At 38.7% G+C, this 26,812-nt stretch overlaps 1 protein-coding gene across 2 annotated transcripts; it reads left to right on the top strand.

Moving 5' to 3' along the window:
* The first annotated feature begins 1,137 nt into the window (after nucleotides 1-1,137).
* On the top strand, nucleotides 1,138-26,264 carry LOC114466740 (probable glutamate receptor). Of its 2 annotated transcripts, XM_028452442.1 has the most exons (10): nucleotides 1,138-1,254; nucleotides 1,353-1,428; nucleotides 8,238-8,269; nucleotides 8,935-9,114; nucleotides 10,797-11,023; nucleotides 21,494-21,591; nucleotides 23,464-23,678; nucleotides 24,038-24,257; nucleotides 25,308-25,558; nucleotides 25,637-26,264. In XM_028452442.1, exons 2-10 carry the CDS (start codon nucleotides 1,365-1,367, stop codon nucleotides 25,733-25,735), a joined length of 1,386 nt encoding a protein of 461 aa, XP_028308243.1. In that variant the 5' UTR covers nucleotides 1,138-1,254; nucleotides 1,353-1,364; the 3' UTR covers nucleotides 25,736-26,264. The 2 variants fall into 2 exon arrangements, with proteins under 2 accessions (XP_028308243.1, XP_028308244.1); XM_028452443.1 differs by lacking the exon at nucleotides 1,138-1,254 and having other exon boundaries at nucleotides 1,331-1,428.
* Nucleotides 26,265-26,812: the final 548 nt, after the last annotated feature.

Below are 26,812 nucleotides of genomic sequence, written 5' to 3'. Positions count from 1 at the left end.
TCTGAGCATTAACACCGAATTGTGAATTTCTGTAGTTGTTTTCTAAGTGTGTGTGTTTCTGGAGCCATGTTGTGTTGTCCTTTTCTGTATAATGTATGTTTTTTTGTTATTATTTTGTGTCATTTTTGTGTATTTCATTAATTTTCGTAGTAGTTTTGCGTTGATGGAGTTTTTCTTTTAGTTTTTCCTAAATCATTTTGTGCATTTTTGTGTGTGTTTTCTGTTTAATGTATGGGTTTTATTTTATGTTTTTTGACATAATTTTGGTCGTTTGGTAAATCAACACAGAGCTCAGTTTCCAATATCTATAACTGTATGCAGTACACCTTAAGAAACGTACAGTATATACTGTACAGTCGTTTACTCGTGGATGTGTTGAAAATAGGAGACAGTATACAGTATTTACAGTATTTGTCTGGTTCGGCTAAGACTGAACTGGGTGTAATGTGGCCCCTGAACCTAAATAAGTTTGACAACCCTGCCCTAAATGACAGGCCAAGGGTGATGAGCAATTTAGACAAAGTCCTGCAGTGATTTTAAAGTTGGAAAAAACTCTTTGTGTTTTTTCCTCTTTGTGAAGTGTGTTATTCTCCAAACTAACTGCCACCTCTGGTGAGCTGTCAGCTGCCTCCAGGCTTTCCTTTCAACTCTGTTAGGCTCAGTCTGTGCTTCAGCCGGCACAAAGGACAAAAGACAACTTCATTAGGGCGCCCAGGAAACCGTAGAGCTCCCCTAAAACTGTATTCATCAAGACAATTTGGCTTGTCACGGCCTCTCAACTGAAAGCCCAGCCCTGGGAGAATGTTTTCATCTGGCAGAATGAATCTTGTCCTCCATTCAAGTTGGAATCACCGAAAAGGTTTGTTCAGATAAAACAACTGACTCCACTCGGCGTGTTTTTACACCATTTGTCTGCCTCGATGCTCGCTCTGTTTGCACATTTGTTGAGGTGGAAAACATGAAAAGTGTATGAATTTTGCATCTTTTATACAACTCTGTACCACAGTTGAACTTTCAGAGTTTTCCCCAACATGTGTAGTGCATGAGCTTCACTGTGGAAGCTGAAGAATTATACACTGATGCCAGCAGTGTCTGTTATTCACATTAAGTTCATTTCTCCTCCCACTTTTGCTCCTCATATAAACCCACACGTTGATGTTTGGGTGCAGCTCACAGTCCTTCCCTCCATCAGTGCTGAGCTCATTTTGTTAAAGTTGGTCTCTAAGGTTTTTAATCAATCATTGAGAAGACCAGGTAAGAAAATCATACCTTTGTATCATCTGCGTCTAAGTGACCAAAATGTGACAAAATCATCTCATAGATGCAGGTTGTTTTAAACTTGTCGTTTTCAGGATTGTTCCACCATGAAGGTCTGCCTGGCTTTGTGCTTCTCTGCAGTAGCTTTGACTGCATTCATCACCACAGCAGGTAAGACTGACACCAGAAGTAAAGTTTAACATGTGATGCAATTATTACCAGAAATAATCCAAATGGAATTAAAAAATATTTCTATTGTTGAAAACGTTATTTAAGTTTATTCTTTTGAGATTCAAATATGATTCAACCAAACAACGTTAGTTTTTTTTTACATTTTTAAATTCACCCTTAGATATTGAGCCTTATTTTATATATTTATTTTATATTCTCTATATTTACACGAGGTACAATACGAATTGATGAACAATTAATTAAATATGTGTAGTTTTCATTTTCCAGTCCCTTGGAAGACATACAAATATTCAAACCATGATTCATGAAAATGCTGATAGGGCTTGTTATTGCACATGCCCAAAGTACTATTATGCATTACACAATGACCTAACTCATATTTATGCAAAATGGTTACAGTTTTGCTCTTTTAGCAACCATTTCCTCACATCTTTAGTGAATGATGATAGCTTTACAGGAGAAGTTTGTTCTTGTTTTCAAGTCCACACCTTACAAAACTTCAGTAAATGAAAACAACCTTCTCAAAGCAACTGAAGAACAATCTTCATGGTCCCCAGGTGTAATGGCATAGAGCGGGAACGAGTGGATGATCTTAGTGTTTAGGTTCAACTGGTGACCATTATAACTGGTGATTACTGTGATGTGCAATAGGCTTGGTTTCATAGCTTCCATCTGTGGAGTGCATGACTGATAGTTCTCCTGGGGCCGGATTAACTACACGTTGGTTCCTCAATTACCAAAACCGACTTTCGTACCGACCTGATCTAGATTGCGCAGTTTGAATTTATGAAAAAATGGAGGCGTCCACACAATATGACCTACTGTATGGCTATTAATGGGGTTATAGATTTCTTCCAAGCAATTAAAGTGTGAATGATCATGTTACCATGATAAGGATCATTGATCCAGATAACTAATGAAGAGGAGATTTGGTGCATGGCGGAGGTTTGCGCTCTCTGCTCTTGTTACTTTGGTTTTTACCTTCGCCAAGGAGGTAATGTGCTAATGTGGATATTTAATAGCAGGATATCTCAAAAAGTTCCAAACGGGTTTCAATTACATTTGGTGAGCTCATGAACAATATCAAAAGAAAGAACGTGTTCGATCTTGGTGATTATCCAGAAGTTACTGTAGATACAGTATCTATTGAGAGAGGATATTTCAATAACCACAGCACTTACGTTCCTGCATTTGAGTTGTTTTTATGGGTACTTTTTTGAGTATGTTTCTAAATCACTCATTTTACTTTTACTTAAGTACGTTTTTAAAGAAGTAAAGTAAATTGTTACATTTCTACACCCTACCGGTACTGAGTAATTCATTGTTTTTTTTTTGTTTTAAAATGATCAACCAACATTGTGAAAATACAAAAAAATTAGATGACCAGACAACAATCAAATGCAACACATCATGGCCGACTAACCAAATTAAACGTAATGCACGCGTTTTTTAGTTCATAAATGTAGGTATTTTTAAAGCCTGATATATAAAAAAAGATTTTGAATTGAATTCATGGGTTTTATTTTATTTAAACAAGAATTGTACATTTTGACAAACCTTTTATTTTATACAGATGCCTTTGTGAAAAATAAATTAGGTTCTAAATTTGCAAGATTTCATCTCTTCCTTTTTAAGTTTATACATGAGATGTTTACTGTATGTAAGGGAACCGTGGCAAGATTTATTACCAAAACTAAATGTGGGGGTGAAAGTAACTAATAACTTTTACTTTGAGTTCTCTTTAATTGAGCTACTTTTTATTTGTACTTTAGTATTTTATGTATGACTTACTTGTACTGTTGTACTTGAGTACAATTTCAATCAATAATAAAGGCTATTTATGAATAGAAATAGAATTAGAAAAAATATATCTAAAAAGTATAAAGAATAAAGAATATAGATACAGTATATATATGATGACATTTTTCTGGCAGTACCAGGCAGCATAGTATAGCGCAGCATATCTTAACTGGTGGGTCGGGACCCAAATGTGGGTCGCAGACCTTTACTGGGTGGGTCGTGACAGTTGGTCAAAAATTAACCATTACTTAATGTCTCTCATGTTGGACTTGTCTTTTATTTTGAAAGCAACTTTTCTTTTGACAGGCTTGCTGTAAAACGCATGTTGCAAGGAAAAACATATAGATTTATGTTTTTAAAAAATTAATATGTATGTATGTTTCCAACAGCTATTTTGAATTTATTGGTTGAATTCTAAAAAACAAAGAAAACTGGGTCGGGATATAATGACCGTGGAAAAATGTGTTGAGAAAACCAGTTGAAAACCCTTGATATAGAGTTCCTCCCTATTTCCTGCTTCATCATCATTTATTAGAATTGCCATTAAAGTTGTGTTGTCTGGACATTTAAGTAGACATAATTTCCCATGTTAAATAGTAGTAGAACACAGTCTTTTGACCAAGTCTGAAATACTGATGCTACAAACAGGCTTTTCCAGCTTCTCCAAGCTTGTCCAGCTTGTTTATCACTTTGTATGACCTGTTAAAATGTTTTGCTGAAGTCAAGAATCCTTTGGGTTTTTCACCGTGGCTAGAAGATAAATGTAAGGTCAATGACACTGTGTGATCAGTTGAACCACAGTCTGTCATGAAGGGAGTTGATGTAACACCAACCTGTCAAAACATTTCATAAGCACTGGAGTGAGAGCGTCAGACTGGTGATGGCTGAGGTTCTCTCTACACAAATTCTATTTTTAGTTTTGAAGCAGCTTCGGATTGTGGTTGACGACAGGGATGGTTGAGGATGTCTGACTGCTGCCTTTAATACAGGAACACCTTCAGCTCCTGCTGACAAAGTCAAACTGTGTTTATACAAGTTTTATTTTCCATTGTTTGAGGAACCTGGCATAACGTGAGATAAACATTGGATGCCTGAACCTTGTCACTTCTCCGCTGACTCGGATAGCAATCTAACATGTCTCTAGCTTCCACCATTTGTCATTTTCTCACAAGAAACATCAGAGCAGTCTTACTTTTGGCAGCCCTTTACATTTTGCCTTAAGACCTAAATTGCTAAATGTTTTCAGTCAAACTTTAGTCATTTACTGTATATCCTTAAATATTTTAGTCTACTTTCAGTGGACAAAGTAAATGCTTTGTACTCATAGTTTTAATCAACTTTCAGTCAAGTTTGATGGCTCATCTAAAAGTTATTAATCCTGCATGTTTGCATGAACAGAAGCTGACTGCTGTGTACAGTCAGTCCCTGATAAGATGGCGTTCATTTTCAGACCATTCCAAACAACAGCTGAACATGTCCCATCCCCCCTTTTATGTCTTTGGTGCACGCCCCCTCATATTTCTCACTGGAAACACAGTTACTGAAAAACATTTTCATGCCTGTCAAGTATCCCGTTTTGTCCAGGAAACTCCCATATTTTACCCCTTTTTCCCGCCATCTTCCCTTATTAGTATTTTCCCGTAAATATCCCGTATTTTAATGTAACAATAATTAAAAGATGCCTCACTAAACTGAACGCTGTTACTAGCCTCACGAAAACTGCCACCTGAAATGGCCTGAGTGAGATTAGTGCCGACAGCGGCAAAAAGTGGTAAAGGATGTAGTCTGCAACAAATGTGTCTAATAAGTCATTAGTGAATACCAGAGAACCACATGAGTGAGCATGAGAAATTACAAGAAAATATGTAATGAAAATAAAATGGACAAGCAACATGAAAATAACTTGTTTGTATGTTTTCATTTAGGTTATAGTATAATTTAACGATATAGAAAATTAATTTATCTATCTATTAATTGCATATAATCTATATATATATATATATGTATATATGATATAGCCTAATTTGTATCAAAATATTAGTTTTAGGAGTTGTTGCTTTTACTTCTCAGAACAACATGTAAAGCTCAGTTAGATGGATTTCTGAGTGTGTACTAACCTCGACCTTCCCCATAACAAGCTACCCTACAGTACTCACTCACACGTGCTGTCCCTTACAGGTGAAAAAGTAAAAAGTGGCACATATTGTGCAGCTGTTTGTTAATAAATGAGCCTGTGTGGCATTTTGCATCAGCAAATTTAACTCTTTCTTTCTGGTCAGACTTTATTTGAAAAAAAATGATCTAGATTTATATCATATTTCACTAATTTGAGAAAATATATTGAGATATGAGTTTTGGTCCATATCGCCCAGCCCAAGTAGGAATGTTCACAGCATTTTAATGTTAATAAAGGTCGACCTACCAGACTCTAATCACATAATTGTATTTAGTAAGTGGTTGACAAGTGTGTATTTTAGATTTCTTGTTCACTTGTCTTAAAATGTAAGGGATACTGGAGCTTGGTTGGAGTGGTGTGACGGCTTGTAGTGGGCGCCAGAAAATTTCCCTTATTTTCAAATCCAAAACTTGACAGGTATGATTCTGCTGCTTTGGCATTTGTTGAGCATGAGGAAGCATGGGGACAGCTTTTTTACTGCCACGCTCTTAAGGCAACGCTCTTGGGTTGACAACACAAGCAACGCAATGCACCAGACGTCTAGGACAGGTTGTCAAAGGAGGATGTCTGCTCACGATGATAGCAAGTTCTGTACCTGCAGTGGAAAAATGGACAGCAACAGGTTTCAAGAAACTTGAGCTTGTTGTGATTTTGGTGGGAAAAGTAGCTTAAAAAGAGTGCGTGAAATAACTTGGTTTTTTTTTTGTTGTTTTGTTTTTTTTAACCTTAAAACAGTTGCTCTCGATCATAGCATCATAATTTAATAGAATGTTTGGCTAGCATGTTGTTATTGTACCTTACATTGGGTATACTTAGGGACAGATTCACTAAGATCTGAAATAAAGGGTGGTAAACAAGGTGCGTTCCTAATTCCTTTGTTTCCTCACCTGTTGCAAGCAATTCACTAAGGTTGCAGCAACGATTAGTGCACGTGCAGAAGTGGCTGAGACCACCCTACTTAAATTTAAATTGCATTTTGTGCTTGTTATTTTGACCATGGAGGGTGAAGGAGAGCTGAGTGCGCGGCGAGGGCGCAGATGTGCACACCGTACCCAGCGGCCACAAACGCATCTTCCACAAAAGAAAAAACAACCCACTTTTTACGTTTTATTTTATTAACGTTTAATTTAAACGTCAATAAAAAAGTAAAAACATTTAATTTCAATGCAAATACTTTACTTTTTTTATGCAGAAGAAAGAAAAAAAAAAATGCAAATATTTTACATCACCTAGATGCAGGTTGTTTTTCGTTCAGGCTGAGTTATGTGCAATGTTTCATTTACTTACGGTTAATACAAGTTCATGCACATTTGTTGTCGTTGTTGTTGCTTTTTCGAAAGGCACAGTATCTGATTTTTTTTTTAAAATCTGTCCTTTTATTTTTATCCTTTATACTATGTATATATTTTAAAATCTTAAAATCTGTTTTTTCAATTTTTATGTAAGTCCAGCACAAGTTGAAAAATTTACAATTAAAGATGATTTTGACTTTGATATTTCTGATTATTTTTTTCTCTTTGATTAATGCATTTTCTGTGTTAAATGCAAAAGTGATACCTTTTGAAACGGGCTCATGAAAAACTGTTTTGTACTAGATCGATCGTGTTTGCTGTTCCGTTTCATTTTGTTGCTCCATATACGGCACCTGCTGATCGTCCTCCTCCACTTCCATGACATCATGCTCCAACCCGTGGCATTTAGCGATAATGTGCAGCATGCAGCAGACCACAATGATCTGAGCTACTTTTTTGGGGCTGTAGAGCAGTGCTCCACCAGTACGGTCCAAACAATGGAACCTGCTTTTCAGCATTCCAAAGGTGCGCTCCACAGTGTTTTTGCTGCTGCTTCATCCAATAGCTCCAAAATGGCATGGGTTGATCCACGATACTTAAAATTGTGAATTAATTGATCCCAAAATGATTAACTCGAGGTCTGAAAATGCAATCCTTCGGTCGTCTTTCCTCTCGCCTGTGCCGTCTCCTCACAAATATCACTGTGCCATCACTGCGCAAAAAGCTTTGACAGTTACCACCTGGTTGTGGTGTTTGCTAAATTTATAGGGAAAAACAGCGGGTGCAATCAAGTCCAGGTTTGATGAATTGCAATGCGCCTACTGCATTCATTTATTTGCATTTCCTCCTCCCATTTTTTTGTGCCCCTTATGAGATCCACCTACTTTATATATTCATCAAATGGAAACACGCTCTAAGGATTTTGGGCGCATTGTGACGCGCAGAAGATGCGCAGTCCTGATTCCCTGGGGTTTGACCCTCTTATTAGCACGTAGAGTGACGTTTGCACATGTTTTAATACCCCTAAACCTTTAGTGAATCTGCCCCTTAGTGTCTATTTCTATAAGCTGAAACACTAGTAACAACAGTGAAACCAAGAAAATCTTCATAATACAATGGGCACTAAATGTATATTCTGATAAACAATTTTTCAGTTTACCAAGATGTGTTTAAATGCATCACACAAATGATTTAGATTGGAACCTAATCCTAAAGGTTTGTCTGAATGTCCTGTTGATCCGTTAGCATCTGTCTCTAAGCAACAAGCAACAAGACTCTTGTTGTTCTCCGAAAGCTCTTTAGCTTTTTAACGGATGTGGCTGAGCAAAACACTTGAGGTGGAATTCAGTCAACACTTTGCTTCATTAAGCTTTCTGACCATGTTCTGCACAGAGGCTTCGGAACAGAACACCACAATACTAACAAGGCTGAGAACTGGCTGGAAAAACAATCTCTTTTTTCATTATGTTTACTTGTTTTTTAACAAAGTCTAATAATGTGATTTTTATGTTTTTCCATAGATGCCAAGGAGTTATTAGTCACCACAATAAAGGTACGCCTTTTGAATAACTAGGATTTTGTACAAAAAAAGGGATATTTTCTCCTAACTCAGAATTTACATTTCATCAAAAGAATTATTGCTTTATATCCATTATTTGAACCCATTAGGCCAGACATGGGCAACTGGTGGACCGGCGACCACATGTGGCCCTCGGCCTAATGTGTGGCCCCAATATGAAGCCCCAAAAATTGTGATTCAAAAAGTGGGAATGAATATAAAAGCAACATAATACAGAAAATAACTTCAAAATTACACAGAATAACTGGAAAATAACAAAAAAATAGATATAAGATACACAAAATTAAGACAAACAAAACAACAAAAGACACATAGCAACAACTTTAAAGCACAGAATGGTTACAGAAAGTCAAAAGACACACAAAATGTCAACAAACACATTATACAAATTATACAAATTGTATTTCGGTGTTTGGGATCTGTGCAGCACACCTCCCAAAGGCAAGACACAGGATATTCAGAATATTCCAGAATTGGAACTGTTTCGATTCCTCCAGAAATATCAGTCTATTTAAACTGGTAACGTTACATAATGCCTTTGTTTAGTAGAAGACTATTGAGTGGATAGTTTTTAATCTAATGAGAAATGTGAATTTTTGAAGTGATGTATTTTAAAAATCCATTTTTCCTTTTCTCAGGAAGAGCCGTATGTGATGAGCAGGGGCTCTGAACTGGAGGGTTACTGTGTCGACCTGATCGAACAACTCTCCAAAAAGTTGGGCTTTCAGTACAAACTGCACTTAGTCAAAGACAGCAGGTACGGAGCCATCGACTCCAAGGGGAACTGGAACGGGATGATTGGAGAAATTGTGAGAGGGGTAAGTCCGTGATGGCAAAATGCAAAAAAAGTCAAATGTGAAAATACTATTTTGTTTAATTTGATTTTGTTTATCCATCTCCATGAAGATGAAATCAACTACACATCACACATTGTGTGAAGAAAGTTCACACAAGATTTTCCAATACAATGCATTTCACCCAAATTTCTTCATGTTGTAGTTAAGGAGCGATTCATCCCTACACTCATCAAATTGTGTCAAACTCAAGGTTCGGGGGCCAAAACTGGCCATTTAGGGAATCCACAGTAAAAATGATATAACAAAAATAAATCATTATGTAAATGACTAACTAATTCAGTTGTAAATATATCAGTCCCTTCAAAAGTGTTGTGAGGTCTCATAGTTTTCCCACACTTCAACCACATGATGGCACTCATTTTAAATCTGAAATTGTTGAAAGAACTTTACTTTTCTGCAACTTTCCTCAAATTATTCCAGAAAAATTCCCAAATTTAAAGAGTAACTAAACCCCAAAAATTTTTTCTGCTTAAAACGAATGTATTTTGGCATTAATAAGTGTTTTAGTTAAGTCAATTTGTTGTAAAAATGTAAGAGTTACTGCACTCTTTGGGATAAAACCTGGCTATTACAGTCCAATTTTGCGATTGGCTGAGAATGGAGGTTTGTGACGTTTTTGGTCACTGTTGGCCCCGCCCCTCCTATAAAAGATCACTGTTGACTCTGCAATCAGTGGTGGGTAGGTTGGATTTAGTGAATTGTGAATAGAGAGGTATAGTGGGTATTGAGTAGCTAATTTGCATAGCATAGATTGTTTTTTGGAGATTTTATAGCATAAACTGAAATTAGTCACAAAATTAGTGAAATTTAAACTTCTGCTCCTGCAGGGACTGATTATGTCACTTGTTGCTTAGATGATGTTGGTGCCTCACATACTTCATATATTGTTTATACAAAAATGTTGAAATGTCTATAATCTGCGGCCCTTTATCTACATCTGTATGGGAACGGTTTTAATGTTTTTTTTATTTTTATTTTATCATATATATGTTTATTTTTATTTATTTTTTGAAGAATTAAAAAAAAAATAGAAAAAGAAGACTTACTGTTTTCCCTCATTAGTTTTGATTAAATCTCTTTTTGTTGCAGTTGTTTACTGCAGTGATTTCTGTTGTTCAAGAGCCAAATATGGAGCTCACGTAGGCAGCAAAAATGAGTAATTTCAACATTAATGCGCCCAAGTTTGCTCTTCATAAAATGATATAGAAGTTGGTTAAACATAGACAATATCCAAGAAATGTGTGACAGATATCAGATCTTCACTTAAATTTTATTTTAATTTGCGACAGATTTAATTTAATTTAGGGAAATGTTGGGTTTAAATTTGAGGTAAATTGCAGGATTTTAGAATTATTTTTTAATTATTTAAACACTTAAATGTCTGCCATAAAATATCAGCTTGAGAGAGAAAACTGTGAGCCCTGCAAAACATTGTGGAGTTGCATTGAATTTGTGTATTTGGAGGGACTGAGTGAATGAGATGGTCATTTTCACAGTGATTCATGCTTTCTCATGTGGGCAACACTGGATGCTCATATGGGGCGGATTCTCAAGTTTCACATTTGGATGCCCATTTTGACATTTCATTTAGTGTTTTTTTTATCTTGTTGCATATTTACTTACAATATTTCTCCTCCAATCAGGAGGCAGACCTGGCCGTGGCACCGCTGACACTCACAGCTCGCAGAGAGCAGTTTGTGGACATGACGGCTCCTTTCATGCAAACAGGACTGAGCTTCATCCTGCACAAAGACATCGTCTCCGATGGAGACAGCGCTTTCAGTCTGTTGTCACCCTTCTCCACAGACACGTGGGTCGGTGTCCTCATTGCTTTCCTGATGACGGTTCTCTGCATATTCCTGGTGAGCAGGTGAGTCCAGTGTCTAAGATGAAAAAGAAACCAGTGACAGAAAAGTTCCTAAACTTATTAAAGGTATCCACTATTCTTTGTTTTATACGTAAACATCATATTTGGGCTTTCAATCAGCGACAGTCTTCTTGTTAAAACAAGACAAGTCTGAGAACGGCAAGAGCCAACTTGTCCCATGGCATCAGGGATGCCAAATAAAGGTACACAAAAAAGACAACCGGCCACTTCAAAGACATCAGAGACACACAGTGTGTGTGGCAGGGCATCAAGACCAGAATAGACTACAAACCTTTGCCACAGACCTGTGACAGTGACGTCACTCTGCTCAACAACCTTACAGCTTCTTTACATGGTTTGAAACCAAAAACAACATGCCGCCGCAAAAGAACCACACCTCTCCCCACAATCAAGCTTTGTGCCTGTCTGCAGCCAGCGTGAAGAAAACACTCTCCACCATCAACAGACCACATTCCTGGTCGTGTGCTAAAGGACTGCGCGGAAGAGCTCAAAGATGTCTTTACTTACATCTTCAACACCTCTCTCGAACAGGCTGTTGTTCCTGGGGGGTTCCAAGACCACCATCATCATACCCGTGCCAAAGAAGTCCTCTCCATCCTTCTTCAATGACTATCGCCCTGTCGCATTAACCCCATCCTCGTGAGATGCTTTGAAAGGCGAGTCATGTCACACATTAAATCCATCCTTCCCACAAACCTATACCAGTTCCAGTTTGCATACCGAGCCAACCGATCCACTGAGGATTTAATCTTTTCTGCTCTCCACCTGCCTTTCACCCACCTAGACACCAAGAACTCTTTTTTTTTTTTTTATATCAATTTTTTTTTTAATTTAATTTCAAACAACAACAAAATTACACACCAACATAAACATACACAAGTCCAGGGCAACAAGAACACTACATGATGAAACACACAATCTGCACTCAAACAAAAACTAAACTTAAAGAAGGGATGACTTAAGTTCTTTAATTGCACTGTCCCACATATTGGTGGTGCCCACCTTAGCACCATGCATCCGCTCCGTGGAGAGCTCCAGGTAAGCAATGTCAATAAATGTCATGACCCATTGTCGACGAGACAGCAAGTGAGGGGGCTTCCACCTTGTGGAGACCATCTTTTTGGCAGCCGTAGGTCCCACCAAAAGGACTCATTCAGAAGAAGGACCAGGGGAGAGCAGGGAACCAGGCACGATAAGAGGAGAGACAGATTACCAGCCACCATCTCCCAAAACCGAGCAACCCTTGGGCACTCCCAAACCATGTGGAAGTAGGTCCCCACAACCCCATCATGGCACAAAGTGCAGGTCGGATCCAGCTTACACTTCATGGAAAATAGTCTACGTGGTGTTAAGTACGTCCTATGTAAAAAGTTCAGATGTATCTGTTGGTGATCTGGATTTTTCGAAGAACAGAGTACAGTGTCCCACACAGTGTGCCAGTCAAAGTCTACAGGAAAGTTTGAAATATCTGTCCTCCATCTCAGCTCTAAGAGCAATTATACATAAGTCTGTCCCAAAAAGTGAGAGTACATTTTAGAAATGACACCTTTTAATCCACATGTACCATCTACAAACGTTAACAAGGGATGTGGCTGTAAAGGGGACTGCCAAGGTACTCCGTACGTTTTCATGGCGGTTCTTAATTGTAAATAAAAGAAAAAAGATGATTGCTGTAAATTAAACTGGATGCAGAGGTCCTCAAATGGATGAAGGCCCCTGCCACTAAACATATCTCCAAGGGAACGTATTTCTTTTTCATACCAATGTTTACATTGAGTTTGCCTAACAGGACATTTGTTCATAAGAATGTCAAAGTTATTAAAAATAACGGAGTAAGGATTCTATTTAACTGTGTGACCACATGTTTTTTCAGCAGAACGCCAGACTGCAATGCAATGCGATAGAATCGGACCAAAACGGACACGGCATTTACTACGTGGAGTGTTTGCAAATAGTACCTCAGTCAAACCCAATAGACGCGCTATTGCTTCATCTAACGATCGCCAGGCCACATCAACCGAACTATCAAACCATGCAAACATAGGACGCAGTACAAAAGTCCAGTGATATAATTTAAAATTTGGAAGTGACAGTCCGCCTGCAGTTCTGTTACGTTGCACTGTGGACACTTTAAGGTTTGGGCTTTTTCCCTTCCAGAAAAATTTAGTGACGGAACTGTGAAGCCTGTCCCAATAACGTGCTGAAGGTGGAAGTGGAATCACAAAACTGAGAAAATTTATGCGGGGTAGCAAGTTCATCTTAACTATTGAAACATGAGAATGAAGAGAATTTGGTAGTGAAGACCACCTCTCAAGGTCAGCCATAATTTTAGAGAAAGCACCTTCATAATTAGTTTTAACGATAGATTGCAAAGATGAAGAGATTTCAATTCCCAGATATTTAAACTGTTTCACAATCGGAATTCCAGCGTGGAGAGTAGATTTCCTCATAGTCTCATTCAGTGGTAAGAAAGCAGACTTATCCCAATTAATCTTGTAACCAGATATGTCACTGAAGTTATTAAATATTGATTACAAATTAGGGATTGACTGAACATCCCCTACATACAAAAGAACATCGTCTGCGTATAAGGAAATGTGATGTTTTGTGCCATTCATTTCAATTGGAGTTCAATTGGGCTCCAGAGAGAGCGCAAACAAAAGAGGGCTAAGAGGACATTTCTTGCCAGTGAGTACCATTGCTGATGGATTATTATAAAGGACCTGGACCATTTTTATGAAATTTGTACCAATGCCAAAAGATTTTAATAAAGACCACAGGTACTGCCACTCCAGCCTATCAAAAGCCTTCATGGCATCGAGTGAAAAAACCCCTCCCGGTAATTTAGTTGTTGAGGTGCTGTCAATTATATGCAGTAACCTCCTCATATTGTCAGCAGCAGACCTTGACTTTATAAAACCCGTTTGGTCGTAATTTACTAATTTTGTCATAAAAGGCTGGAGTCTGCGGGCTAATAATTTAGCAAAGATTTTCAGATCAGCGTTCAACAAAGAGAGGGGCCTATAACTGGAGCATTCCTGTGGGTCCTTATTTTTTTTTAGTAATAATGAAATTATTGCAACATTAACGTCTCTCAAAAAGGATCCAGTCTCTAGGGATGCCTGAATCATGTCAAACAAAAAAGCCAAGATGATCCCAAAAAGCAGCATAAAATTCAGGTGGGATCTCATCAGCAGGAGCTTTACCGCTACACATTTCCTGAACCGCTTCTTTAAGTTCAATCCGCGTAATGGGACAATTAAGTTTAATCAAATTGTCTTCCGATAGTTTGGGTAAATGAGCAGCATCTAAAAAGTTTTGGCAGTCATGTTCGGTGTGTGCCAACTCTGAACTATATAATTTGGAATAAAAATAAGAAAAAACACTTGTTGGTTCAACCAAAACTTGTCCATTGGTATCTTTAACAGAGGAGATATCAGAGAATTGCTCATCAGCCTTAAGCCTAAGAGCAAGTAAATGGCTTGGTCTAGCCCCATTAAAATAATAGCATTGTCTTGTTTAATGTATTAAAAATTCTGCACGACGTTTAAGAATATTGTAAATTTCCTTCACCAAATCGTACTGAATCGAGAGTTTTTCATCGAAACATAGTTGCAGTAAATTATCAAACACTTTCAGTTTGCTTTGCAGTATATGCAGTCTAAAGTCCTGGATTTTTTAACATGTGAAGCATATCGAATAGTATTGCTGCGAAATAAAACATATAGTTTCCTCCCACAATATTCTGGCATCATCGACAGAGCCCTTATTAATGATCACAAATTCATTCAACTCTGAAATGAATTGAAATTTAAAATTGTCATTATCTAGTAAAGTGGTATTGAAGCGCCAGCGAGGAGCACGTGGAGGGAAAAATGTCAATGAGGCATCCACAATCACCACTTTGTGGTCAGAAAGGGTAACAATATTATGAAAAACTGAAATGTCCTGAAAGCAACCCCCGGAAACAAACAAATAATCAATTCTAGAAAATGATTTATGTCTGGCCGATCTGTGTGTATAATCTCGACTACCAGGATTCATCATACGCCATAAATGAATTACTCCGGTCTCATTACCCCAGCGGTTGAGTGCTTCTGTAGCACATGTTTGATTATAATTTTGAGAGGAATTGGATCTGTCAAGCGCAGGATTCATCACAGCATTAAAATCCGCACCCACAATTAGTTTAAAACTGGAGAGATCAAGTATTGTTTTTGTAATTTGATCATGAAACTCTTTCTCTACAATATTAGGGGCATACAAAGATATCAAAGCCAAATTTGTCCTCTCTATGTTCAATTTAAAAACCACAATCCTGTCTTTATCATCGGACCAACTATCCAATTGCCTAAACTACAAATTACGGCGGGCAAGAATTGCAACACCCTTGGATTCATTGGGTGCAGAGGAGAAAGCAACAACCTTAAAAAACTTATTGGCAAAACGGTTTATATCACGTTTCACTAAATGAGTTTCTTGTAGCAGTGCGATTTGGATCTTTTGACTTCAGAGATAACTTAAAATGGCAGACCTCTTTATTGGGCTACTCAATCCGCCTACATTAAGGGACAAAATTCTTAACTGAGTGGTACTAGTCATCTACACAGTAAAAAAACAATTCGTACAGATTACACCATAGTAGAAAACATATGCCCTGGACCTGAGCAACAAACACACATAAAAACAAAGAAAAATTAACTACACAATAATACAAACATAAAATCAGGAGAAGACCTGAAAAAACCAGACCTAACACTCCTATAATAACTAACCAAAAAAGAACTTCTGTTTCTCCTAAATGCACCAATTCCCCAAAAGCGAAGGCACACAATAATGGTCAATGAATAAAAAGATACTTTTTGGTGAAAAAAAAACAAAAATATAGACCAAAAATAAATTCTACCAGGACCACCTGAATATGCATCAGGTAAACTAGCAATTGGCCCAGAGTAACAATCTGGCACTACACGCTTAAAACTGAAAAAATACAGTTAAATTAAAAAAATGTAAATGAATAAAGTAGTAGTAAACGTTGTCTAGAGCAAAAATATGTATATATATATATATAATATATACACATATATAACAGCTCTTAATAAAAAAGCTTAATTGTTTAAATGTAAAAAGCTTTTAGTAAAAAATGTCAAAATATAAATTTCAATTTTCTTATGTGTAACCATATCAACAAAATATCAACACATTGTACAAAGATAACAAATCCAAACAATAGCTTCGTTAAACATATGTATCACCTGTAAAAGGACTAACACAATATTTGTATCAAGTGTTCACATCATAGAGTAATATATTATGATACACATGTAAAGTCACGATTATGAAAAGCTCGGCACGCAATTAGTGTATGTAGCACCAAAAACCACACTCCAATAGAGGGCCAACCTGGAAAACATAGCAGTACAGCCAAACATGTACGTGTTAAAGGGGACATATCATGGTTTTAAATCCTTCCTTTTTACATATAAATCATACAGTTGTGGTCTATATAAAGCGGAACTGCACTGCTTGGGTCTGAATTCCTCATTATTATAGCTCCACAGGCCCCTTTTCTGATATCCTTCTAAGAGCAACTTGTTTTGGTGCGGTCTCTTTAAATGCAAATGAGACACTTATACCCCACCTCCTCTCCAGGTTCAACTCCACCCTGCTCGGCCATTTTTGTAGTTTGATAGAAGAGATATGGCTATGTAGCGGCGCATAAACTTTTTATTCAGAGGTTATTTACAAAATGTCAACAACAGAAGACTTGTCCATCCAGCTTTACATGTTTGAGCCAGAGTCGGACCCGGCGGAGCGAGATGAAAATGAAGATGATGAACCTGCAGAACCCTAACAAGTGAGCTAACACAAGCTAACGTCACGAAATGCATTTTAATACAGTCTTTTCGGAGACAAAAACAGCGAAATGAAATGACTAATGAAAACTTTAGACTTAAATTAAATCACTTAGGCCATATCATCAAGGATCTAAAATGAGCACACAGCACTAACATATGAAGACGGTGCAACTGCTAATGCTAACAAAACAATGACAGGTACGTCTTTTCATCACACTTTATAACGTTATTTACAGCTTACCGAAGTGCTCTGTTTGTCGTCTCCAAAAATAGAAGGAATTGAACCCTCAATCAGACAAAGTCTTTCGGCAAATCCTTCTTTATACTGGCGGAGGTTGCTGAAGCAGTCATCCTTGAAGTGCTGCGTGCGTAAAAAAATGACCTTACCCACAGATGTGGGTACATTTCTGTGAAAAATAAAACTCAACCAGGCACTTTGAAAAGGTTCTGATGCTGGGAGACGTTGTAATGAAGCGTGTGGGTTACTACATCCAACAACCGAACATTTTGATTTCTCCTCTCGTAACTTCTGCATCCTGGAGCTTGGACTACAAAATAAAAGCGAGAAATAAAAATGGCGGATTGCTCGAAGTGTTGGGCCTGGAGTCGATGTCCTTATTTGGCAGTTCTGCTGACGTTATTGTTCAAAAAACGTAATAGAGAATCGAAAAATCGAAACAGATTGAAAAATATGACCAAAACAGAATATAAAGATATCAACGGAGCACCTGAAGAGATTAATTTGAACTTTTCTGTGCTTCTAAACAATCTAAATATACATCAAAATGCATTTAAGGGCTAAAAAAGTGGATTTAGCATGATATGTCCCCTTTAAATGAGCTATTCAGCCTCTGATCGTTCATCCTGTCGACGACGCGAGACAAAGTCAGTTGCTTCTTTCACGGAAGAGAGATGGTTCCTCGAGCCGTCCTCAAGCACAACAAATAGCTTAGCAGGGTACCTCAGAGCAGGCTTGAATCTCAACTCGTAAAGCTTCTTCATGACATCTCTGTATCGGGTGCGTTGCTCCAAAACCTCGGGAATGTAATCCTCAAAGATGTGGATGACAGTGTCCTTGTATTTTAGCTTGCCCCGTAGTTTTCGTGATGCCCGCACAACCAGCTCCCGGATTTCAAAGTGGTGAAAGCATACCACGACAGGCCGTGGCCTACCAAGGGGCCCCGGCTTAGCGACTAGTGTGCGATGGACCCTATCCAACCTCGGTAGCGACGACAAGGAATCAGCACCAAGCATCTCAAAAAGTAGTTGGGAAAAGCAGACTGTTGGCTTGAAGCCTTCAACATCTTCCGGCAGCCCGACGATTCTGATATTGTTACGACAACTCCTGCCTTCAAGATCCATTACCTTAGCCTTTAGTTTAGCATTGTCTGAGACCAGGGCCGAGGGCATGGCCTGAATCTCCGTTACATCAGTGGTGGTAGCATCTGAAAACCGCTTTCGGCCGGCAATGCGTGTCGTATGGTCATCAACAGTGGCCTGGACAGCGTTCAAATTGGCCTCGTATCTCGTAAATGTGTCCTTAATCTCCGCCAACAACTCTGCTTTCATCTCCGCTAGCTTATCAGTTAGCACCGCGGTGAACGAAATGAACCCAATATAGTTCAGAATCAGAAGTGACCACACAAAAGCGGCGTTAATGAGTGGAAGACCAAGTAGAAATCATAAAGTCCAGGGAACGTGAGCAACCACCTCTACTCCATTACTCCATCTTCTGCCTTACATTAACACCAAGAACTCTTATGTCAGAATTCTGTTCATAGACTTTAGCTCAGCTGTTGATGCCATCACACCACAACTGCTAATTGGGAAACTGGAGCAACTGGGGCTCAACTCACCCATCTGTAATTGGTTGCTAAACTTCCTCAGTGAGAGACCACAGGCAGTACGGGTCGGCAACAACATCTCGAGTTCCATCACACTAAGCACAGGGGACCCCCAAGGATGTGTGCTCAGCCCCCTGCTCTTCACCCTGTTGACTGCACACCAACCTTTTTCACCAATCACATTGTAAAGCTTGCGGACGATACAACTATTGTGGGTCTCATTTCTAACAACAATGAGACAGACTACAGAAAGGAAGTCAGCCATCTAACCACGTGGTGCAGAAACAGAATCTCCTTCTAAACATGGACAAGAGCAAGGAGATTGTTGTTGACTTCCGGAGAGGCCACACACAACACCCACTGCTCAATCATCAACGGCTCCGCTGTGGAGAGAGTGAGCAGCACTAAATTTCTGGGGGTGCACATCAATGAGGACCTCCCCTGTTCAAAAAACACTGCAGCACTGGTAAAGAAAGGACAGCAGTGACTCTACTTTCTCTGCAAGCTGAAGAAGGTGAGAGCCCCCCCACCCATCATGTGCACCTTCTACAGGGGCACCAGTGAGAGTGTCCTAACCAGCTGCATCACTATGTGGTGCAGGAAACTGCACCACCCACAACCGCAAGACCCTGCAACGCATAGTGAGCACAGCAGGGAAAATCGTTGGCATCTCACTCCCCTCCCTTATGGACATCTACAACACCCGCCTCACCCGTAAAGCATCCAGCATTGTGTGTGACCCCACCCACCCATCACACGGAATCTTCAGCCTCCTGCCTTCTAGGACTGAACCAGCTCCACCAGACTAATGAACAGTTTCATCCCCAGACCATCAGAAAGCTGACACAGGAACATAGTGATACAGTACAGATTGTGATCCTTTTGTGTAGGGCAGTGCTTAAAGGCTTATGCACTTACTCTATTCTGCACTTAAGGGGGACCACGAAACTGTCACATAAATTAATCTATTTTTTTGTGGTTGCCAACACAATTTTCACTTTTCTTTTCCTTGACAATAACAGACTATGACAATATTTTTCTAAATGCAAACGAAAACTATATCAAAATATATTGTTTTTTTTTTACTAATTAAAAACTAAATCACAGTGTTCACATGGGATTAAAGTTGCAGTATGTAAGTTTTTTTTTTTTTTTTGCTTCATTTGTTCATAAATCCATTCTAACATTTAATAATATTGTATTTCAAAGTGTTCTGAGAGGACTCTGCAGACCTCTGCACCGTCTCTTGGCTCTGTATTTAAGCTTTAGAAATCCAGGTGCGTGATGCTCCTTTTCAGCTAATCAGAGATCTTTTTACAAACAGAGAACTCCATGAGCTGTTTTGGGATGTTACTATTGGCTGCTTGACTAAAGTTGATACATGTGTACATTCTCTGTCGTAAAGTACAAGGGTGGACATTCCACGTGTAAACCTTAGTCAAGCATATCCAAGGTGGAGAGAATAGACACAATTAATGTGCAATCTGGATGTGGAGTGGTGTGGGTCTGCTCTGACCTGCAGCTGGGGTAGCTGCAGTCACCTGTGAGCGCTTTTGGACGGGGGAGGAGCTCACGTCAACAGCTGCTGCTAAGGGCAGTAACTAGACTAGAGAGAGTTATGAGCTTTCATGTCAGAGTCTCTAAAACATCAGAAAATTTTCCAATAACAAGATAAAGTCCCTACATTTGTCACTAGTCTCTACTGAGAAAAAGTTAATTTGTGCACGTTTTTGAAGATGCCGGTGAAGAAAAAACTGGGAGGGGAGGGGGAAGCGTGGTTGATTCCATACAGATATAAAGCTTTTTATTTTAGTCAACTGTATCTGTAACGGATTTAGTTGACTAAAATCTTAAAGTCATTTGGTTGAATAAGGGTGCATTCACACCGACGGAACCGAGAGTAGTAAAAACGCTCTAGAATTTGTTTGCTCGCATAGTCCACCTCGTTTGGGTTGGTGTGAACACACAAACAAAGTCTAAAGCGGATCAAACAGGCAAATTCTAGAGCAATTGTTTTTGTCGCTCTGAGAGTATTTCCAACCAAATCCTAAAGTGATTAGGAGCCCCGTAAACACAACCGATCTCAAAGCAGATCAAACACAGGAAGTATCGGCGTTGAGCTGTCAGGAGAGCCGACAACGGTGCAAAACAGGACTTTAAAACCACCAAAAGCACGCCAACTTGTTGCTGCTCCATTGTTGAATGTTGTGAAAGAACAAACGGAGAAGGAAGAAGTTTCTGCGCATTCTTAAGCGCTTACTTTGACCCAGAGACAAGAGCGTCTTCTTCACAGTTCTGTTTTTCTGCAGAGAGAAGTCTCTACTCCAGTAACGTCCCCCTCCAGTGGTTAGCTTATGTAACTGCACCAGAGGCTGTTTAGAGCAGAGCAGATCAGAAGTCCATGACTAAAACTAGGCTATAACTGAAATCTTCTTGATGACTAAATTTTGACTAAAACTAAATTGCATTTTAGTCAAAAGACCATGACTAAAACAAATCAAGATGTGCATTCAAAATTAACACAGACTCTGTTTAAAAATTGTCCAAAGTTTACATTTAAGAATGTGGAAGATTCCATTGACAGGAAGTAGAAAGTATGTTGTCTCACAGAGGTGACAGGGTCACACCAAAGGTCTGGAAACCTCCCCAGAAAGTTAAAGTTGGTCAAATATAATGTGAGAAGCTTTAAAACTTGCCTAATGTGGCTTTTCCCCCAGTTTTTATGCTCAAATAAATATGTGTGTGTGCAGAATAAGTCCTTCGGAGTGGGCTGAGCCTGGAAAAGATGAACAGCATTTCACGTTGCTGCATAGTATCTGGTACATCACAGGTGCTTTCACCCTGCAAGGTAAATGTGATTTAAACAAAGTAAAGTGATGTGATGTTTTGATAGAAGCCATCTTTGTATAACAGGAAGAGCCATCTCTGAACAGAGGATGGTTAAACACTAACCTACCACAGTAAACTGATAGGTCCCATCAGTCCTAAGGAGCCACGTACACAACAGTTTCATCAACGCTAACAAACTCCACATTTACACACTCCTAACTAGTATTTTAGTGTATTTGTTTTCTTTGTGTGTATCTGCCATATAGTGTTTTTGTTGTCTTTTTGTGTGTTTTGCATCCTTAATTGTATGTATATTTTGTCATTTTGTTTTATTTTGTCATGATTAATGTGGTTTTGGTGTCATGTTGTGTGTCTGACAAAATTTTGAATAGTTCCCTTGTTTGTTTTCTTCGTCATTTTGTGCTTTTTTGTTATTTTCTCATGTCTGAACTCTAGAGTCATTAAGTGTATTTTTCTGCTGCTTTTTGCTTTTTGTTGTGGTTTTGGGAATCATGTTGTTTATTTCTGTAGTCATTTTGTATGTGTAGAGTCCTCGGTGTGTGCTGTACTATGACACTGGCTATCATCTCACCTGGATTTTTACTTTTCATATTTTTAAAGAATTATTAAATCTTAATTGTGGCGTAAGTTGCTCTACACATTATTCTGTTTGTAATTGGTCTGATGCAGCAATCTCCACCCCTGTCACAGGAGCGCACAAGTATTCTGTCTGAAATGACCTCGGTTAAAGGTGATATCCTGAGATTCTGAGAAACGTCTCGATGTCCCGCCCCTAACAGCCTCACTTTCTCCCACTGCCTCTCCCAATCTACCAGAAGCCATGCCTTTACTTTTCTACACGCACGTCACGGAACATAATAAAGTTGCATTGGGTCGTATTGATATACTGTAGGTCTATGGGTCTGGTATGAGCCAAAATCATATTTACCTGTTTGCTGTTGTGATGTGTGGCCTTGTTTCTGTGCACAGTTTCACATTCACTTTGATTGACAGTCTCAAAAACAGGAAGTCGAAGCCTATTGACTGGGCGCAGTCGGCGATTGTTTCCATTTCTATAGGGGTCTATAGGAGGGACTTATATACATTAATGTTTATGAATGACCACCAGCAGTAGACCATAGTAAAAGACTAGTTAGATATTTTTTTGCATTTCAAAAGAATCATACATAAACACAGATTTCTCAGAAACTCCGGATATCAGCTTTAAGTGAACATATTTATATCTTGCTTAGTAGGACAGGAGCGCTCTGACAGAGAAGGTTTGGTTAGGTAAAGCCCGCTTACTACACTTATCCAGCTTCATAATACAGGCCCTTTGTGTCTGACATAATTTTGAGTATTTTTGTTGTCTTTTTGTGTGTTTTTGGCAATAATTTGTGCTCCGTTTTTATGTCTGGTGTCATTTTGTTCTTTTTCTGCCGCTTTTAGATTTCTGGGGTTTTTTGTTTTGTTTTTTTTTTTTTAAATCATGTTTGTGTATTCTTGTTGTATTTTGTGTGTGTGTGTGTGTGTGTGTGTGTGTGTGCGTGTGTGTGTGTGTGTGTGTATTTATGTCTGGAGTTTATTTTTGTGCATCTGCAGTTTTGTGTGTTTTTGTTCTGGTTTGGTTTGTTTTATTGGTCATTTTGTTTTGTTTGGTGTCATTTCGTGTTTTTTTCATCTGTTTTTGGAGTTATTTTGTGTATTTTGTGGTGGGCAGCTGGGCCCAGGGTCAGTCCAATACGATTTAACAAAATAATTCCTTCTTGCCTGACTTCATTGTTGGATTATAAATACTTGTTGCAACAGTAACAGGGTTTGATCAATCTGAACTCCAATAGTTACAATGATCTCTGTGATAGCATTGTTGTTGTTGTGGATGTGTTTCCAGGCGCGGGGCCCCATCCCAGAGCTCTGTCAGGGCGAGTGATCAGCGCCATCTGGTGGATCTCTGCTCTGCTGCTACTTGCCTCATACTTTGGGAACCTTCACACCACGCAGCACTCCAACTCACATGGTTTCATCACCAGCTTTGAAGACCTTGCAAAGCAGGATGTTATTGATTATGGAACAATTGATGGGGGATCCACCATGTCTTTCTTTAAGGTAATTCAATTCATCCAATCTTTGTCCCAAAACTTCTGTGACTAGTAAATAAAATTACATTTAGGCTTTCCTTTACATTATTTAGTATGAGCAATTTTGTAGGTTTTTGCGTCATTTTGTGTGTTTTTGGAGTAATTTTGTGCATGTACTTATGGGACAGCAGATAATTAGGTATTATATAGGTACACTTCTTCCAACGCCTTTTAGTTCCTACATTTACAATAAATGTCATTTGTTTTCATTTTTCCGCTTCTTTTCCTTTTCCTGCTTTTTGTCTGCTGTTTTTCCTTATATATTTATTTTGTCTTAACAAGTCCAAAATAAAACTGTTTTGTTTTTGTTGTATCATCATTTTCTAGACTTCTACAAACCCTGTTCACCAACGAATGTACCAGCACATGGAGCGTATGAAAAGCTTTGTGCCAAACTTGGAGGAGGGGGTTCGACGCACTCGGGAAGGAAACTTTGCCTTTATTGGTGAAGCAGTGTCCCTGGACCTGATTGTGGCTCGCAACTGTGACCTGACCCGATCCCAGGACATCATTTCCATGAAAGCCTACACCATTGCTGCACCTCAAGGTAATTATCATGTGAGTTGCTTGGTTTTACATTTTCTGGGAAAACTTTACTTTTTACATACATTGACAGTGAGAAAACCCCAGTTGTGCATGCCTCCTTGTTTTCTGTATGTTTGAGAAGTAAATGATACAATATCAAACTGCATAAATCAATAGATTTTTACAGTGCATACAGGCTGAATTTTTCAATGGGTGAAAAATTCCTAAGGAGTCATCCCAGAAACTAGTTCCACTGTTATGGGGCATCAATTTGTCCAAAATCTCTTGGTATGCTAAAGCATTTAAGTTTCTTCCAATGGAAATAAAACTTAAAATTAGGAAATTATGATTCTGAAGACATTTTTTTTTTTTTTAATGATGTTTTTTTCCTTTTCTAACCAATTAATTTTGATTACCCAAATTACTCATGATTGGTGCCTTATTCTTGCAGGTTGTAACTCATTTGTTCAAATGTACAAAAAATGAACAACAACTTGTGAAGAACACGATTAGAATTATGGAACATTTTTAGTTTAAATGACTAAACAAATATGATCACATGGTATGATTACAATGGACTAAAACAAAACTTAATTAAAAGCCCAAAGTGTGACCTGGACTTACTAGTCTTCTGTCACTGACTAAGAATGAAATGAAATTAAAAGTTCTTGTCAAAATTAACATTGCTGTAAAGACCCACCACGCTTTAAAATGATGTCATATCCAGAACTTAACCTGATAATCCTGCTGGATTTCCTATGATTGCGCTAACATCTGGGATTCTTAACTTCGGGGTAAATCACCGTGGTAACGTATACTGAATGACTAACCTGGTCAGGACCAGGTTAAGTTCTGGATATGTTCTGCTCCAGTATAAAGCCCCGCCTCCTGACCAATCAGTTCTCTTGAAAAATGGCCATGCCAAGAATGTACACGTTGCTGAGCAATCTGATCTGACAGATGACAGGAGAGAAATAATTAATAGATGCAATCCTTTCATTTACCCAATGACATCAGGAAAGTAATGCCAGACGTCACCTTTCCACCTTTTTATGTTGTAATATTTCTCCAGGCTCCCAAATGGTGAAGAATTTAACTATCGCCATCCTCCAGCTCAGTGAGTCAGGTGAGCTCACATATCTGCGAGACAAATGGTGGGCCAGCAGCTGTATAGGGAGCGATGAGGCCCACTCCTCCAAAGCCCTGCAGCCTCAGGATCTAAGGAGCATCTTTCTCCTCCTGGGCTTGGGCCTCTGTGTTGGGATGCTCTTGTCTCTGCTGGAGCTCTTGTCTCGAGCCCGTGAAAGTGCAAAAGACAGCAAAGTAAGTTTGAATATCAAGACATCATGTGATCCAATACTAGCTCATTTATTCCTTCCTTATTTGTCTTCCTCTTTACAGAAGTCCTGCTGCTCAGAGTTAACATCGGAGCTGAACCAGAGGTTCAGCAGTAATGGGTCGAGTGCTGAGGCAAACACATCCGACCAAAACAAAGTCTGAAACAATTGTACACATTTGAATGATTGATGGATGAGTGACCAGCTTTCTGCTTTTGTACTAATAGACTAAAAGTAACTAATGTTGTTAGAAGTGTCCATACAATAACCCAATAACCATGCCTAGCTAGATGCGTTAACTAGTACAGCTACAAAATAAACTCTCGTTATATTTGTCTATCATTTCTTTAAGTCTTCAGATATTTGTGCATATGGATTTCAGTCGTTTGATTAGAAAGATTCAGATTCTGTGAGGCTTTAAAGAGCAGACATGTTGTTGTGCTGATTTTATTCAATTTCAGTTGAAATTCAAGTAAAATGTCACATTATCCACTCATGGTTGGAAGATGTGTGGAGTACATGATCTAAATTTTGGTTAACTAGTGTGCGAGGTATACTTTACTAGTGAAGCAAAAAGTGTTACTAGTCAGTCTTTTAATTGTAAGTCAACATCATTGCATGCATTTTGTTGCCTAGACTCAAAGTATTGATGCTGATATATGTAGAATCAAATAAAAGTCATGTTTTTATGACTGTGCTGTGTAGCTTGTTATTGCATGTCCCTAACCCAAGAAAATTTTGGAATACCATCAAAACAATGGAAGGGAAAAAATGTGCCATTTTGAGGCCTTTTGAGACATGACCGCAAGATGCTGACGAGGCTTAGAAATAATGAACTTTTTGAGAGCTGCACTTACCGTCTGCAATCAGTGAGGGTAGGGGGGCTCCTTTCGAACCCCATTTCCTGATTTAGAGGTGTTCAATAGGGATCCATATTGGGGCCTACACTGTTCAAACTCTATATAAAAACCATTGCTCTTGTAGCAGGTGATTCTCATGTCCATCTTTATGCTGATGATACCATCATCTATACCTCTAGCTCCTCTTTGTCTACTGCATGGTCTTGGTTGAAGGCCTGTTTTATTAGTGTCCAATGGGCTTTTACTATTCTCCGCTTGGTTTTTAGCAAAAAATCCATCACAGCCTGAGTGTCCCTTCAAAATATCCTGCCCAGAGGGTGTGAGATAGATTATGTTAACACCTACTGTATAACTAGGCATTTGACTTGGCTTGACAACAC

This window comes from Gouania willdenowi, chromosome 7 (genome assembly GCF_900634775.1).
Source record: "Gouania willdenowi chromosome 7, fGouWil2.1, whole genome shotgun sequence".
Taxonomy (NCBI): Eukaryota; Metazoa; Chordata; class Actinopteri; order Blenniiformes; family Gobiesocidae; genus Gouania; species Gouania willdenowi.
Note: the sequence above shows the minus strand (reverse complement) of the source record. Positions and strands in the feature narration are given on the sequence as shown.

Bases quoted from the DNA above. Each gene is read 5' to 3' on its own strand.
- LOC114466740 (XM_028452442.1), top strand. From the start codon at position 1,365: ATGAAGGTCTGCCTGGCTTTGTGCTTCTCTGCAGTAGCTTTGACTGCA. The intron at 8,270-8,934 runs GTACGCCTTTTG...TCCTTTTCTCAG, and splicing joins TATTAGTCACCACAATAAAG to GAAGAGCCGTATGTGATGAG. The intron at 9,115-10,796 runs GTAAGTCCGTGA...TCCTCCAATCAG, and splicing joins TTGGAGAAATTGTGAGAGGG to GAGGCAGACCTGGCCGTGGC.